The sequence below is a fragment of the Dromaius novaehollandiae genome, chromosome 2 (assembly GCF_036370855.1).
Source record: "Dromaius novaehollandiae isolate bDroNov1 chromosome 2, bDroNov1.hap1, whole genome shotgun sequence".
Lineage (NCBI taxonomy): Eukaryota > Metazoa > Chordata > Aves > Casuariiformes > Dromaiidae > Dromaius > Dromaius novaehollandiae.
In genome coordinates this window covers 5,075,230-5,093,740 of record NC_088099.1, presented here as the reverse complement: position 1 = coordinate 5,093,740, position 18,511 = coordinate 5,075,230, and the positions used below count along the sequence as shown (strand labels likewise).

General features: G+C 38.8%; 1 protein-coding gene across 5 annotated transcripts in view; it reads left to right on the top strand.

The window, feature by feature from the left end:
* The window catches only part of MINDY4 (MINDY lysine 48 deubiquitinase 4), an 86,748-nt gene extending 71,001 nt beyond the window's left edge, over nt 1–15,747 (top strand). For all 5 annotated transcript variants that reach the window (XM_064505686.1, XM_026096460.2, XM_026096449.2 and 2 more), the window contains 3 exons: nt 3,884–4,064; nt 9,410–9,482; nt 14,539–15,747. In XM_064505686.1, the coding sequence (XP_064361756.1) occupies nt 3,884–4,064; nt 9,410–9,482; nt 14,539–14,587 (303 nt within the window). In that variant the 3' untranslated portion in view covers nt 14,588–15,747. The remainder of the gene's footprint in view (nt 1–3,883; nt 4,065–9,409; nt 9,483–14,538) is intronic.
* Nucleotides 15,748–18,511: the final 2,764 nt, after the last annotated feature.

Here is an 18,511-nt window from a genome sequence, read left to right as displayed (position 1 = left end):
TGGTTTTGTACCTTATTATATTAGAAATATGTCCTTCATTATCAGTTCTCACTGGTACAGGCTAAAGCAATGCTGTAAAAACCTGAGAAATATCAAATCTAATTATTTTAGCTACTTAACTGAAGTAAGGCAGAACTTGTATAACAGGGAACGGATAAGCAGATGTCTGTAGTCTGTCAAAGGACCAAAGAAATTCTGCAAAAGGCACTGGCTATATTGTACAGAGAAGAATAGGGAGGCAGGGAAATGTTTAAATATAGTATAAACCGAATGTGTGATGCTGTAAGTGATTGGACTTGTGTGCTTATTCTGCATGATAGCTGCTTGTGAGCAGGTGATAAGCCGTAAGAGAATGTATATGAAAGGATGGATTTGTTGGATTCGGGCTGCTGAATAGGTAGATGTCACTGTGGACTGTTTAATGCGGTCTTACAGTTCTACCTCACGCACTATCCTAAATTAAAAAACTTGTCTGAAGAATTCAGTGTTGAACTGAATTGTGTGAGTAGTTAAAGTTGAGGAGGTATTCGAAACACACTCTGGAAGAGTCAGCTAGTTAAAGGGTGGACAACTGCAATAATGGTTTGGGATTCCTGAAGGATAAGTCTGTAATAAAAGGCTAACCAAGGACAGAGTATGGACCTGATTGTCCTAACTTCTGACAGTTAGCATGGTTCTGTATTGTGCCAGCTGAGATGTTCCAGAAAAAGCCTGGACATGATTTGGGTAATGCTATGTGCCAGGGATATTCCTTAAAGAAAGTATGGACAGAACAACCTGTTTGGTGGGAGAAGAAATTTTAGCCACATGGACATAAACCATTCTGTGCCACTTGACCTTAAAGCTGGAGAAAAAATCCTGGACCACCTGTTTAATCTACTAGTATAGGAATAGTCTGAGAGAGTATCTGGAGAGCCAGAAGTCCCTGGAAGGTGATCATAGTCAGCTGGACAGAGTGACCCGTGGTCTGTGGGAGAAGCAAGCCATCCAACATCCAGAACACAGTTTGATGTCAAAGGCAGCAGCTGATCCTCAGGTAGTATAGCTGATGTAATTGAAATGCATCATGGAGATGAAGATTTGACTTGCAATGTCTTTATACTCCCCTTATTGTCTTAAAGTTTGTGCCCCTGCCTCCTTCTGCAAGCATTGTAATTGAAAACTATACATATTTGAAAAATATTCCTACAGACCTTGCTCATCTGAACAGCTTGTCCTGACTTCAGTGAGACTGTTCATGGGAGTGAGAATTGGAGTGAGTGTGTGCTCTGAAACAGTTCCCTATCCGTCTCTATAATCTTGTTTTGTCAAATGTTGTTTGATGAAGCTTGGGAGTTATTTTAGCACACATTTATGGAAAAAAACATTTTTAAAAGATGACTGACTGTTCCCTTTTGGATTTTATTTATATGAAAACTAAAATATAGATGTTTGTGAAACTGAATCTTTTTATCCATTTCCCTCTAATTTGCCATCTTTTGTTATATCTGTGTACTTCCTTTCTTGATGACTTCTTTTTTAGAGTATTCTTGTAAGCTTTCACAAATTTTTCTCTGTGTTTTTAAGCCAAGAATTTATGTAAAAGCAAAACTGTTGTATAAAAGGCTGTTTTAAATAGACATTAGCAAAGTAATGAGTCAGGGAACAGTTACCTAATTAGCTAGAGACTTGTTATCTAACATGAGAAGAAATCCTCCTTTGGGAAGATAATTGATTTTTTACTCATAAAGCACTTCAGGTATAAATACTGGATCTGAATAATAATAGTAATAAAAGGTAATCCTTATTGCTGGGGATGCTGTTTAGACTTTTAGAGTACAACAGCATATGTGTTGGCTTCTGCCTTTTACCTGTATATTGAATCACATTTGCACCTCTGTGCCCAAGATGAAGAATTAAGGACAGTACTATATATGCTGTATCTATGATATAACTCTAGAAAACCTGTAAAAGAATTTACCTGTTAAAAGCCTTTTTGGACATGCTCAGAAGAATAAAATAACTGCCAGATCATATCAGCAATCCACTCAAAATTGGATCCTGTCCCTCATAGCCAATTAGAAAAGTCCCAAAACGCTGCAAAATTGACAATTACAATGAAATTATCTGGTCATGAGGGCCCCACTAGCACCCATTTCATATCCTGAAGCATGATTTAAGTCATATAGAGGTAAAGGGAAAGGTAGCAGTAGGCAGACATGATTTTTGTAGATTATCTCACTTTCCATATTACTAAGCAAACTTCTTTGGAAATTTACTGAGCCTCTGAACCAGCAGAGGTTCTTTGATCCACGTATCTGTATTACAGACCCAGAAATTGCACTGAACATAAGGAAAAAACTTTTTTACTGTGAGAGTGAGTGAGCACTGGAACAGGTTGCACAGAGAAGTGGTAGAGTCTCCATCCTTGGAGATATTCAAAAACTGTCTGGATGAGGTCCTGGGCGATGTACTCTAGGTGACCCTGCTTGAGCAGGTGGATTGGACTATATGATCTCTAAAGGTCACTTCCAACCTCAACCGTGCTGTGATTCAGTGCAATTGATCTTGCATTTCATACATTTGTACAATTGGCTGCCATTCCTTGTTTTGCAGATTAAATAGCATACCAGCAGTGCAACAACTGCTGTGCAAAGAATACATAAAGCTGGGGATAAATCAAAGGCTTTTCACAGTAGTTATCTGTTTAACACTAGACAAGATTAAGTACACAATAGAAGACAGAACAGTGGATCTTGGAAGATCATTTGGTTCTTAAAGGATTTCTGATGTTGAAATTTATACTGCATCCAGCACAGCAGTGATTCCACCCACTCTAAGAATACAAAGAACAGCCATAGTCAGAATAATTCCACTGAAAGCAAAAAGCTATATTTTTGTTTTTAATTTCGCTGAACAATTTATGGAAGATATGAAAACCAGCAGTTCATTAGGGGAAAACAATTCTATTTTGAACTTAGAAGGTTCTTTCAATGACAGCAATATAGCTTATAATAAATATCTTTTGTAGATAAATATTAAAGTCCCAGCTGGAAGAAATAAGGTTTCCCTGCTACATTAAACAATCTAATAGATATTCTTTTCTGTATTATTTAAAACTGAAGGGCTAAAATCATTAACTGGTGCTGCTGATCTAAAGCAGAAGTATGTGACAGGAGGATGGTATCTACCTCAGAACACATTAGTGTAGGGGGAGGAAAATAGTTGTAAGATACTTACTCAGTGGATGCAGGAAACTGCCATGAATCATTTTATATCAGCATACGTGAAATTTCAAAGCCATATATACACAATCCCAGGTATTCAAACATATATATTTCTGCTTTACACAGTGCGTTCATTTGTGAGGAAAAAGTGACAAAACCTCCTTTTAGGAGATTTATTGTATATGGCATCCCATGAAGCATTTCAACTCAGAATTCCTGGGCAGTTCCTAGCTTCACTTTGAATTCCATGAAAAATCAATAGACAAGAGCTGAAACAAGCATATAACTAGCTTCAATTTTTTTGCTGAGCTTGAACTTTAAAGACTATGGGGTAAAGCAGCAGAAAAAACCTGATTCCACTATTGCTTTCTTCTAGTAGATGAGAATATTGTACATATCTGGAATATGAAAATGCTTTACATATCTGTAAAAAGGTGCTAAAATGAAACGCCTGCTTATAACTTAAGGGCAGATACTTGCTTCAAATGTTCCGTGGTTTTCCAGAATTATATTTGTCTGCTTTATCAGTGCTATAGAATGAGCCTTCTTTAGTGTTTGTTTGCCACAATAAATAACTGAAAAATACACTTACTGTTTTCCACAATTAATTATCTCTTTTCTTGTGTCTTTTTTGTTTTTTTTCCCTAAAGTTTTTAATGTTCTTATCTTTCTTTCAGGTTGGTTGTTACTTGAAGACCCCTAAATACCCAATTTGGTTGGTATGCAGTGAAAGCCACTTCAGTGTGCTTTTTTGTTTGGAAAAGAATTTATTGGATGACTGGAAAACAGAACAGAGATTTGATCTATATTATTACGATGGCTTGGCCAACCAAGAAGAAGAGATACGGTTAACAGTTGGTATGTACAATGCATTACTTGTGCATTTCATCTCTGGTGGTGTCAACAGCACCATATCAGAAAGAAGAATGTGATAATACAAAATTGAACAAGTTTATGACATCTCAGGTGTTAAAAGATTGTTAGTGTGCCTGTTTCCTAATCTGTGTAACTAGTTTCAATGATTAATTAGAAATAAAATATCACATGGAAATTTTGAGAATAAGGTCTTAAAAGTGTTAAAAGTGAACATGAACTACTTTACAGAGACTGCTAAATCTTTCAGTGACACTGATTTCCAAGGAAATCTTACTCATTCTTGCAGGGCTATAAGCCATATTTAACTACTCCCATTCTTCCACATCTCTCTAAATTCTTACATCTTCCCAGATCTTTTCTACAGGCAGAAAGGATAAGACTTCTATTTCTCATTCCTACATCCATGTAGTGAGGTGAGCAGAGAGAGTGAGGAAGCAAGGAAACCTTGCCTCCAAAGCCAGCTGATACAGAAAATGGTACTAATCTAACAAAGACTAGTCCTTTCCCTGCCTGTGGGCATACCTAGAAACACCAGAGTGCACAAGATCTTCTGACTTACTAAACTCATTCTTTCAGGAAACCATGTCAAATTGTGGAGCGCCTCTTACAGTAGTTAGGTGTTTTTCCAACTGGAAAACAGTTGGATAATCACAATTCTGATGCTTAGAAAGATCCTCCTCATTTGCACGTTAAGTTATTCTTGGCCCTTTAATTCCTATTTGCTAACAGTGTCTTCCTTAACTTTTGTTCTCTTTCCTTCAATATATTTATACAACCTAAACAAATTTCTTCTCAGTTTTAAGGAGCCACTGTATTATATTCTGCTCTTTAAAAATAAGCTGTCAGTATGTTTTGTTTGCACCTACATTCTGTTTCGTAGACAGAATTAGTTATAAGGGGTGTTGTACATTCTGATTAAGACCATGTGCCAAAACTGTTAGTATAATGGGAGTGCTGGAGGCCTTTAGCATCTCTCAAGATATGGTAGTGAATGCAAGTCTTTCTCCTTGTTATTTGTCCTCTTACTTTAATTTGAATCCATGTCATTCTATTGTAGTAATCACATTATTTATCTCAACAAATTAGTCAACCTCCACAGGACTATATTTGCCAACTGTTTGCCACATGGTCTCTTTCAGATACAAGAAAATTTATTATAACAGATTGTACAAAAACTTACGATACTGGAGGCAGCATATTGTAAATGTTAACATATTATAATCAAATCAATCATAATTACCCCCCAAAGTTACCTTTTTTCATAGGCTCATAGTTTTTTGAAACATGCCTTTTAGGGTGAACTTTTTCCGTGATTTATTTGTGAGTTATATATTGTCAATGTGAGAAGAATAATCTCTTTGCTGGTTTTGTGCTTTGGAGGTAACTGCAGTCTCACTATTTTCTAAAGACTCAAGAGAATCCCTAATTATTCATTGTGACTGTAAATAAAGAGGGAGATTTTCTTGCGGTAAGGGAATTCTTTGTAAGTGACACACACAATACGATTAAGCATAGGACTAGAGACATTGAGACACATCTGTTGTTTTCTGTCATGTAACAAACATACGGTCCTGAACAGGGTTCCTCATCTGTATTGTCCTCATTAATAAATCAGGAACATTTCCAAAATCCAGACTTACCAAGCTGTCTGAGAGCCCAGGATAAAAAGGTGGTCAGAGCTTGTATATATTATTTCTTTACTATTGAACCTGTCGTTGAATAGTAAGGCATTTATTTCTCCTCAAGAATTAAACTTGCATTGAGATTTTTGTTGTTTAGCCTCTTCCAGGGATGTGTCCTAGTAAATCTTCTGTTATCTGTGAAATTCTGCAAAAGGTTGTAAAATCCAAATAGTTTCATCATTCCAGGGAAAAGTTTTCCTAGTTCTGGCTGCATAATAATCCTTTGTTAGGTCTGGAGAAAAAATGAAATTCTTTTACCTCTTAAAGGTTACATTGATGATATATCTAAACCCTGTGGCACAGTACCAGGTGGATATACTACAATGCTAAGTATTACTGGTATTTCCATAATGGAAATACCAACAAGCTATGATGATTAGGCAGCATTATACGGAGATGCTAGGTGAGATGCTGGGTACAGCACAGATACATCTCCGCTGGTGCTGATTAGCCTGGTTATTTGCTTTTGACTAGCATATGCAAGAAGGGGAATTCCTTAAAATTGAGATTTCATTAGGAAGGCTACAATCAAGGTCACTTTGCAGGAAATCTCAAAGAAATTACACTGGGCAAGAAAGGAGGAAAAGCCAGAAAGTAAGAGCAAAATAATATTTGAGGGGGAATAACATTTCCTCTTCTGCATGGAATCAGCATCAAAACTGTCCAGGATTGAGAATTTGGCCTGATGCTAATATTCATGATCATTTGCCAAAATGAAAAGAAATACGAAGTCCCTTTCTGAAAGTAGGCAACATCTGCTAATGAATTCTACGTGCTATTCCAAACAGAAAAACGTTCTTCAGTCCTCTTTTTCATTTCGGTAGAAATTTTTGATAGTTCGAGAAGGAAAAGAAGACAGTGTATCTAAATTAATCACCCTCTGCATTTTGCGTATTTGCTTTTGTCAGCTGTTTAGAGACTTGGTGGAGATTCTGGGATTTTTTTATAGGTCATACAGAGCACTTATATATAAGAGCGTGTTGTGCTGCTTGGAGAAATACTGCTCCTCTTTTCTAATATATACAGTTAGTGCCTACCTATGTATCTTGATCTCATTGACACATCCCTTGAACTTGGTATCCTTTCAAAAGTGTTTTCAAAAAGTGGTTGTATAATTGCTAAGAAAAAATACAACAAGATTTCTCAGAAGATTCTTCCAGAGCCATATGCACCATCTTCAGCCGCTTTGCCAGTCCCACTGAAAGTAGTGTAACCAGTGAAATTGCAGATTTTCAGATATTGGAGACCGCTACTAGGCAAGCTGGTATGTTGGTTATAACAGTTTCTTTTGAAGTAGCTTTGTCCCACACTTAAGATTGTTCCAATGTGCAGAAGATTTCTGAAAAAGAAAACATCACTTCTTAAGGTTTCAGTTTAAATTAAAATGTAAGTGAAGAAGCTGCATAGTATCTTACTCAGATTCTTCTTGCTGTTGGTGACTCCAAGATGGAACAACGTAGCATCAATACTCCTTGCTTCAAATGAGTTATGTGAAACACTTTTAAATCAGTTTGTCAATTAGTTAACTCAGGTAAACATTCCTTGCCTGCCTCCTTAAGATATAACTTTTAGTGATACTTTTTCATATTCCTTACTATGAAATACCTCCATTCAAAGTCTCCTACTTGGAAGAACTCAAGTCTGAAATTCACTAAGTTCAGCAAGTTGGCAATGACTGTGAAAGGCAGCCATGCCAAATGCCTGTTCTACTACCAGTGCTATGGTCAGGACAGTGTCTGTTCCTTCTTACTCTGAGAAGATCTGGAATGTCAGCATCAGGAATTCTCAGACAAGTCCAAATACTACCGGAGACCTCTAAAAGCTGTTATAAACTCTTCAATATTAGGATGGAATAGGCATACCTCTAAGTTCCTGAGGTTCTGGAAGAAAACTTCCGTTCCTTATGTACTTCTAAATTGTATCCATTTTTCATTACTCCAGCCCCTAAAATCATTCAGAGTTTTCTGCATGTGTATTTATACTGACAGGATCAGCGGGCAAGGGAGAGTCAGGTCATCTCTGTGAGATGAGGAAGCCAGATATATCTGAGGCTGGCATAAATAGTGTCTGGTTGCACTGCTAGTTTTTACCTTTCTGACTTGCAGAATACTGTGGCAGGCTGATCAGCAATTTAGTGAAGAACCATCAATGTTCCCTCTGAACCACAGGGCATGACAACACCTTTCCCCTGAGCTGAATTGTTTTTTATATGGTACAATAACAAATGCCACAAACTCACACATGTTTAGATACGGCAAATGCCTTTTCACTTATACCAATGATATTTAGCATATGAAGGAAACAGAGGTAAGGTACCTGCTGCATCGTTATAATCATAGACCAGACACATGGTACAATGCGGTCAGCTGCAACTGTGAATATAGAAACAGTCACCTCGATCCTGTCTAGATCAGTCTCACTGAATCAGGTCCATATCCCACGCACTGGTTCGACATCCTTTGTAGCTCACAACCTTCCCACTAGCTGGATGATGGATAGAAAAAATACAAGAAAACAAAAAAGCCTGGTCTGCTGCAGTCTAAAATGTTTTACTCCAAAACAGGAAACAGCTGAGCAGCCTGACATCCAAGCTAGTCTCAGGATGTTTTCTCCCTGGGAAGCTCAGCAACTACTTTCACTGTTGACAGATCCAATTTCTGAAACACTGACCTCTCTGTTTTCCCCGGAACAATGCAATTGCCCTTCCGTCCCAAAGAAATGCTCAGAGCCTGCGCTAGCTCTTTTACGTCCAAAACAACACTATCTTCTCTGGTCTGCGCACAGCTCTCCCAAAAGTCAAGGGACTATCTTCCTTTCCAGGGGAAGGGATCTTACCCTAGTTTGGACTGGTGTTGGGGTTTCCTATTCAAGCCTAGCACTACAGTTGTCCTTAGCATGTAAATAAGAAAACTGCATTTTTAGTAATTATCACATCAGCTGCAAAATAAACGCCTCATAAAAGTCCGCCAGCACATTCTTTCACCTTTTGGTCCATGTTTTCCTTGAGATCATGTTTATAGTAGTAAAATAATCTGGGTCAGGACATGGGTTGGAACACCGTCCCATGGTCATCCTTAGTGTTAGTCAGCACATTTCTGTGAAACTTTTAGGCCCAAACCAATTAACTCTCCCCAAAAACTCCTGGGCACAATCTGGGGGTCATTCCCCATATAAAGTTTGCATTCAGTCACCTTCTTTGAAGCTTTGGAGTGCCTTCACATGAGCAGATTGTAGACCGTGAGCTAAGAGGATACAAGAGCTGACTAAAGTAGTGAGTGCCATGACCTGCCCACTGCCCACTCAAGTTGCTGGCTAAGGTCAGCTATAAAGTCCATGCTATTTACAATGAGCTGTGCATGTAGTATCTACTCAGAGCATCCTTGGCCCTGTCTGTGCCCACTCTGTTCAGATGGTGTGGATGAGAGTGTGGGCTGATACTCGAGTGCCAAGAGTGATTACCTTGCAGAGCATTTCAATCTGAAGTGGGAATATGCTTACTGTGGGCTAGGTGCTTTGCCATGTGAGCGGTAGTGGCTCTTGGTCTACTCTGTCACTTCCATGGTTGGGGTTCCTACAAGCCACTGCAGTACAGAGATGAGTACAAGTATACCCCAGACACTAATCATATCTGATATGTCTCTGCAGATGCAACTCAGATGTGCACTGAAGCTAAAGACAACGATCTTACTCCTCCACTTGAGCACTGTATTAGGACAAAGTAAGTGAGAACTAAAATTTTTAAAACAAATTTTTTTAGTTATTGATAAACATAATGTATATAAGGCTGGACTGTGGTAAAAAGTAAATATTGCAACAGGTAATCTTGTAACAATAGTGGTTAATAATTAGAATAAGTATCAGTGGGCCAGACTGTGATAATATGTATTACACATTTTGTTTTATTGTTGTAATTAACAACAAACTCGCAAAGGCATTCAATTCACTTTTAGGGGCACCTTCATTACATCACCAAAGCTGACTTAGCTGGTCAGTTTGTGAACTCAGCTCAGTTTCAACAGGTCAGAGTTTGGATACCCAATAGTGATTGGTTCCTGTTGTATGAGTATAATGAGAAAAGGAGAAAAATTCTTCCATCATCATCAGTCTTTTCTAAAAGCTAGAATTGCACTGAGGGCTATGGGTACCATTCTCAGTGCATGAAGCCCTGTGCTCAAAAGCTTCAGTTTGCTCAAACTGCCCATGTGTCCATGAGCAGCAAAAAGCTTCTTAAGATCACAAAACACAGTATTATTAATGTTTTATTAGGCCGTTGTTGATAGTTCTTAGGTCATATTCGCTCCTTAAATACAGGGCCATGATGGCCGTGATGTTAAGATTTTCATGACCATTTTGAGGTTGATATGATATTAAATGATGGACTTCTAAGAAATTTAACCAAATCATGCTGAAGTTAATGGGGACATTTTTCAGTTACTCTAGTGAGACATGAAGGAAGCATAATGGGGAAATTTTTCTGGATTAAAAAATCAGCTTTATATCAACTCCAGCAGCAGGACTTTGAAAGCTGCTGTCTGTGTATCTTTGGAGCAAGAAGTAAAAGCCTCATTGTCAAAGCCTGTAACATTTGTTAAATCAGCAAGCCAAGCAGCTTCAGATTTCTCTTGTCATTTCCCTCATCTTCCTGCCACATTTTTTCCTGTTATAAAAAAATAAAAATCAAAAGACAACAAATGAGGGCATTAGCTGCCAAACACTGTGTTCCTGCAGGGCTGCCATTATACAGTTACAGAAAAGTAGAAGAGGCATCCTGTAACATGACAGCAGTGATATTAGTCCGGGCTCCCTGCACATATATATTGTATTGGTTCCTCCATTCCAGTGAAACATAAGCATGACTGTTTACAGATTAAGATAGATAATATATAGTCTCAGAAACCCCACACAATGAGGTGAATAATGCATGCAACTTAAGGTCGGTGTTAGAATGGCTTCCATTCCTGGCATTGCATCAAAGCTATGCGCAGTTTTCGTAGTGGTGGTGTTTGTTTATTTTAAATTCTCTGCTTTAATCTTTTGGAGAAGTAAATTACCAGCAAGTTCCAGTGTCAATTTATTTTGTTTGTACCATTCTCAGGATTATCTGATTTACCCTGATCAGTCTGGCTTCTTGTCTGAGTCTCTTCTGTATTCTCCATTTTCTTTGAGTACGTTTATTTGATCGTGGCCTTGCTGTTAGAGGTTTTTAATACTACATTTTTCCTTCTTTCCAACTATGAGACAGTATATACAGAAAAGTAAAAAGAAACCAAACTAACTAACCTGTTAACAAATTGGGAGGTACAATTACAAAAGTAATGTTTTATATCATACAACCATGGAAAATACCCCTAATTTTATTAAAACAAACAAACAAGCAAACAAAAAGCAGCCATTACTCCTTTTGACAAGCATTCATAATGAAATTCCTTACTAATCCTTTCTCACCAACAAATGCAGGATAATTTCTCAGGGACTGTGCAGAATTTCACAGCCTGAACAATCAGAACTGAGAAGTTTAACTGTAGGTGCCCAATTTTGATCAGGAGGTTTCCTTTTTTTTCACATTACTGGGTTCTGTTTTAATCCATGAAAAGCCTTACCCATTGTTTACCCTAATACCTGAACACCATCCCGTAGTGCATTGAGTTACATGCCTAACATCTGTCTGGTGTTTGTTTCATCCTCTTCCAAAGGGAGAACTGCATATGTAATAGAACATTTCTATATTTAGGCATTTTTCATTATTATTATTATTAGAGGAGAAGAGTTGTTTTGCTTCTGCAGGGAGGTGAGGCTCATGCTTTTAGTCCCTATACTGCAAAATATCAAATGAGAAATTTGAGTTTAAAGAAGCTAACACTTCAGGGGGCTCAAGCAACTAGTCACCAGCAGGTATTGCTTGAACCTGCAGGCTCCCAACCAAAGAGTCAGTGCAAGCACATGTCTTTTTACTATGGCTTTCAGCTCTAGACATCTGTGGAAGTAGTCAGCTTCTGACCAAAAGATGTCTGGAATGTGGTTCCCTGGGTTGTTTGGGAGATGCCGTGCAGACTTCTTCCATTCTCCCCCGACGAATAGTCTTATATCACAGTCACAATCCTTAGCCACTGTCTCCACTGGAGGAAATAACATCTGTTAGCCCTGCCTGAGGGGAATAAAACTTTGATCTGACTGTATAATCTGAATTCAGCAATGTATTTTATTAACCCTCTAACGTCAGCTTTCTTCTCTGGTAGCAGGGCTGTGTGATACACAGTACATGTGTTTTCCTTTGAAGTGAGACAAGTGGAGAGTTGGTGGATTAGAGGAGAGGAGAGCATGGGCACTTAAACCTGAATTATTGGTATGCTCTGTAACAATATCAAATGATTACTATGAGAAATACTCTCTGAATGCTATTCTAGATTGAGCATTCTTCAGGGCCTGAACCTAAGTTCCTCTTAGGTTCAACAGAAGTATTCCCATTAACTTCCATGAGCTTTGGATGTGGTTATAGTTGAACCAGATGAGGCAAATGTTGTTTTTTTATAGCTAATCTGATAAATTATAATTGAATTAGCAGCAAGAATCTCGGTTCCATTTGAATTGCACTGTGGTATGACAGCATGGCAAAATGATCAGAATGCATTGTCCAGACCATTTTGTTTCTGTCCTTACAGAAAATACTTGTTCAGCATTTGTGCGTGAGGTCCCTGACTATTTGACACCTTCTTCGTGCAGATTTGTTAAGTGAAAAAAGTTCTGAAGCCCTCTCTGTACGGGCAAACAGCCAAAGGCTGCTTTTCGTTATATAAACAGCTCAATAAAAATAGTTGGAAAATAAATACAGAGGATCAGGCTTTTTATGAAAGTTACCTTGAGTCCTGCTTCAGAATATGTTTCTCTGCTTAAGCTCCTTATTCCAAACCTGTTTTAGAAAAGGCTAGTTCCTCGCTGCATAGTGATCAGCAATATCTTAAGTCATACCAGCAAAAACAGTGTCAGCAGCAGTGATGCCGTGTTATTATTTTCACAGAGGACAGTGTGTCCACAGAGCAGATTTGATTCTGTGTCATTTAGCCTTTGCTGATCCAGGATCCCTCTCAAAGCTTTAATGATCCCAGTGAGATAGAAGATGGCGCCTTGGGAAGATTGTACACAACGATAAAGGATGGTTTGATAGCAACACCAGAAAAATCCAATGGGGATTGAATGTGGAGATTGTACTTCCCACTTGCATTTGGTGGTTCTGTGGACAAAGTGATATTCTGAACCTCTGGCAGAGGTAACTTTCAGCACTGGAAAATACCAGACTAGGCAGACCATGCCCTGCTAGGGTATGTCCTGTTTTTAGCTCCAGAAGTGAGGTATCAACGTTGTGTATTCCTACTAAGCCCAGAGATAAGGACAGTCTTTCTGCATTTCTTTCATGTGGTCAACAAAATCAAAAATGGAAAGAATATTCTACAGAAGAAGTAAGGAAAAATTTCACAACAGCCCAAATTTTCCATATCAGTTTACTTGCGGTTTTGCTGTCACCAGTTGTAGACTGAAAAAGATCCCTCAGGTGGTTACTTCCCTTAAGACCTTGAGTTGAATACTGTGTGGATTCAGCTTTTGGTTTTGTTTTTCACTTAATCAGCCTGCTCAACAAAAGGACTGAGCTGTCATACCCCTGCTGACACATCCTTTCCTTGGTGACAGAAAGAATGTAGTTTGCACTCTGGCAACTCACTGTTGTCCCCACCCCCTCACAAATGTCTTACTACTGTGCTCCTGAGCTCTGAGACAGATTTTCAAAACAGATCTAAATCGTCAACACTGGGAATGCTGTCAAGTTTAATTCTGAGAAGATCTGGAACGAGAACTTGCAAATACAAGAAATGCCGTGGATCAGAGTGCCATTCATATAATGAATGACTCTGACTATACAGCGAATTGACTGACTTCAACCTGGCAGAGGTTGGAGTAGAGAGACTCATCATGGTTTCACTGGGTCTTGGATCAGCTTGTCATCTTCTACCGTGCCTTGAAGGCACATAGACACATTTGGTGGCAAATGCAGGCTAGATACTTTCTTTGCCCTCACAGTGTTGGTCACATTCCTGGAGCAGGCAGCTGAGCAGTAGCAGCCAATAGAGAGCCAAGAATAAAAAAAAAATGAAGGTTTTTATGCACGAGCGTGGACTTATTTGGAAATACTGTCCTCAATATACATCTTCAGTGTTATTCTGAAGATAGGATGATGGCAGAGAAAAAGCAAAACAATACCATAGAGAAAGCAAAACCATGTCTTTGAAGTGTGCCATTGAATATTTGAAAGGAACCAAAGACAGGAACAAGGAGCGCTGCTAAATGAAGTCATCTGGTCTCAGGGTCTCAGAGCCACACAGCTCCTAATCAGAGGCCGGTCTGTATGAGAATGTGCAGATTGCCTAATAACAGCTAAGAGACTGAGCATCCTGGTTATATAGGGTTAATTCTCATAGCCATCTTGGGGATTCCCTACAGTCTCTGTAAAGCCAAGGTACCTGTTCTGAATCAGCTGCTGCTGGGGACTCTCCATTGCCTAGAAAAGACTAGAATAAGTGTAAGGAGACTGACCTCCCAGTTTGGGCACTAAAAATACTGGGTGCAAGGACCTCATCTCCCTTCCTTTCCCTTGGAAAAGATGTAAGTAGTTACCCCAAGTGAGGCCATCCAAAACTCTAAAGTAGTTTGTTTGAGGGAGGTTGGGTTTCCATTCCAATGACATGATTAACTGACGGATGTAAAATGATTGCTTTGATTTCTAGGTGGCACGGAGCTGTTATCGACTGGAATGGCACAGAACCGATCTTGTGACTGACCTGACCTGCACTTTATTTGTAAAGAAAAAAAGGAAATGACTGAATTAGCACATTCCTATTCCCACCAATACAGGAAATAGGACAAGAGTTATCCAGTTTACGATGAGGAAGAATGACATGGTTGTGTACAGGCTGGGAGAGTTTCACCTCATGCTTCAGATATTTTGCTTATAATATAAACAGCATTTACATAAACTCTGGTCACTGCCTTTATCATACAGTTTCTGAGAGCAAATTGAGCTTCCACTGCCAAATCAAGCTTTCAGATGAAGCAGTAAAATGTCAGCGTCCCCTTGAGGTCTGTTTCTCGATCCACTCTGTATCCTGCAGTTGCTTCCAAAAATCTAATGAAAGGAGCTGCACCCAGATTTCTGTCACTTTCCTTGCCCTCTCAGTCCTGCCTAGTTCTTCACCTAGAAAACTCCAGGATAAATACAAGATGTCATTCAAGAAATATATATTCACTTCTTTCCCTGATATTAGCAAGTCTCATTTTGCACTGAAAGTATTGGTAGCCATATAGACTTTTCAGCTATAGCCTGACCTACACAGAGTTCTTGCGGTCTCATAAAAATTGCAGTAAGGCTTGTGGTTTTGTGTTATCAGAGTAGTAGTAAAACTGAGTTCCTTATACTGGATGCAATTGTGCAGTGTGTTACGGTACCTCAGACTGATGTAGCTTATTTTCCCTTCTGGATGAGAGAAAGCTATACCAGTGTCTTTAATTTTATATCAGTGTAACACTAGGATTTATGTATACCATACTGCTGGGTGAGATCTGTGGTGGTTTGCTTCTCCACAATTACAAGAAAACACAAAATCTTTAGGTTTGACATTTAAAGGGTGCATATCTGTGATAGGTAGCATTCTTCATGATTAAATAAAGTGCATGTATGAAAACAGTGTAATGTAAAGATGTATCTGGAGATACCAAAACAACATATTGTATTCTGAAATAAATTCTTGAAGTGACATATTGCAGCAACACTTTACCAAAATGGGAACGGCTTATTCAACTGAAGATTGGAAAAAATACTTTGAAAAAAATGATTTCCTAGTGGAAAGGTTGCAAATAAATGGTGTGCCTATAATTTATTCCTCTATCTTGAGAGTGAATATCTCATGAAAGTTTAATAAAGGACTTCTGCTTTTTGATTTTTATCATCCATTCCTAATTCTGCTACAGGTATATTACATGGCCTTTGGTAAACCCCTTTATCTCTGTGAATTTAAGGGCATGTTTGTATCATGGGCTCAAGACTGCCTTTTTAGATCAGATTCACTCATCTCATAAACTGCAGACACCACAATTCCCCACTAAAAGATTGCATCAGGGTTCAGGGTAGTTCAAGGCAATTGATGTTCAGAGTTCCTGCGAGTGGGAGATCACAAACACTGCAAGATCCCAGATGCAAAGCTCTCTCTTATGCGTCCTGAAAAATCACAGCTAAGGGTGGCTGAGCATGGTGTCAGTCAATCCACCAGCTTGTGGTAAACCTTTCCTCCTCTTAAATTTTCCATGACCTGTAGCCCACGCATTGTTTCGTGTTGCAAACAGAGTCTGATTTTCCCACCTGCTTCACAGGGCAGCTATAAGAAAAAATCAGAATATGCCGAATGTATTTGTCCCCGGACAGAAAATAGTATAGCGGTACAAATACGATTGAAAACTTTTGGGATCCTGTGTAACACAAAAATTCCTTCCTGGGTTTTCTAATCTAGTAAGCCCACACCAATTACTTTAAAGCACTGCTTTAAAGCATGCCAATTTGGAGATAAACTTCCACTCCCTGATGGAAGAGCAGCAAAGATAAGCATTTCTGTGGGGAAGCAGGGAGCTGCCTTGTGACAGGCCTGAGTTTCATCTGAGTAAAATGTGAATGTCTACAGTGCAGATGTGTTCAGATGAGCTGTTTCTGTGGCCTTCCTTTATAGCTGGCAAGGAGAAACAGGCCACGTTAGGGTATGAATCATCAAACCTTGTTTCGACATTTACTTTAGGGTGAGAAGAGTTGTGCACCAGATTGTAGGGTTGTATGCTGAGCAGATCTCTACTAAGTATAAAGGGAGCCCAAGGTGATTGCCTCAGATGAATTTCATTCATGAAGACATGAGGGTTTTTCAAGGTACAGGAAAGAGGTGAAAATTAGTGAATAGGGCTAGGAAATAGATTGTATTTTATGGCTAGCCTTGGAGGACAAATACAGATGAGGGTAGGCCCCGAACTCTGAGCCTTTTTCTGAAATAGGCTGCAAAGAGTTTGAGGCTCCTTCATCACAGGTTATGGGGAGTATTTTGCTGAAACTTCTGTCTCTATTATCACAGAATTCCAGAGAGCCAGATCTTTCTTACCCATTATCTGTAATTATGTCCATATATATTTGTTCTGAAAAGTCTACTGCTTATCTGTCGTCTGTTTAAGCTGAACACCTTCCAGGTTCTGCTCTGGCTTCACTGACAAAGGCCAAAATAAATGCACATAGACCACGTGAAGAAACCACTTCATGTGCAGAGTGATTCTCGTGACCAAGCTCGAGCATGGAGAAACTCAGCATTACTAAGCCCTTTCCAGTATTTTCCTTCTCCAGGGCTCAATAGTAGTGTCCTTATTAGGCAAGTGAGAAGGCTCTTGAGATTTACTAGGGAATCCTTCCATAAAGAGGAAGTGGGCAAATGAAACACTCATTTAGATCTAGTTCTTCTGAAAAAAAAAAAAAAAAAAAATCAGAGCATTCCCTCTGTCACTATCTGCATCAAGCTAAATATTTCTATATTTTTTTTTATGTAAAACACGTGGTGTTTTACATTTTATTCCATGTTTACATTTTATTTCCATGCTTTATTTCATGTAAAAAGTGGTTATTTACCTTTACAGACCTTTTTTGAATCAAACAATCAGAAGGCCCCCGTATATTATATGGCAACATAAGAACCTTTACAGGGATCTGTGCAGAATCATATCCTGTTCCAGCAGCTTGCATCTAGTTTTTTTAATTATGTTTTCCTTTTCATTGTTTCCCATTTTCTTTTTCACAACCTGACGAACGTGACTTCCTGAAGTTAACAAAAGCAGCAACTGTTTGGTAATTGTGCATTAAAAGACAGTGGGTAACATTTGGTACTTGGGCTCTATATATGGCTTGATTTCATTCTCTTTCCTTCTGTGGTATAATAAATCTACCCTCTGCTGAAAATTGACCCCTTAGCTGACAACAAACATGGCATATTGTATATGCAGATGAATAGTTAAGCAAACATGCTATTATGATAAGGTGTCGTATATGTCACCTTTGTGGGAAATGTATATTTAACTTTGTCTTGTACAGAACGTCCTGTATAAATAAAACATTCAAAGCAATGGTAATAGTAACATCCCAGATTCCTCCTCATTTTTTTTTAATAATTCATTTGCTAGTGGAAATTAATCAGAGATATTGGACTATAAATGTTTCATGGGCCTCGTCGGTTCAGTGGAATAATAATGAAATGTTAAGCCTCCTACTTCTGAGAGCGGAACCGTAGCGTAGTGCTGGAGGTGGCTGATAAGCTGTAGAAAGCCCACGCTGAGCTCGCTGGTGTTACACTTCGGCAGCTAGAGGTGGTCATGCCAACTGGTCTGAAGCTAGCTTCAAACTGAGGTACTATGTATGTGAGGTACTATGTGAGATACTGTGTCCATGTAGACATGCCCACCATGTTATGTTTGAAACCCACCCAGGTTGGTAGTGAATGAAAACTGCAAAGATCTCATTACACTTGGTAGTAGTGTGAGATGAGTTGCCTCATCCTGATCAAAATGAGGGGAGAGGTAGTCATGTTGCAGTGCTTTATTTGGTAGTCGGTGCAGGGCGGGTATGTACACACACTAAGTAGGTTTCTTATCCCTCTATAGGTCTACTCTACAGTAGAAAGTGTTTTA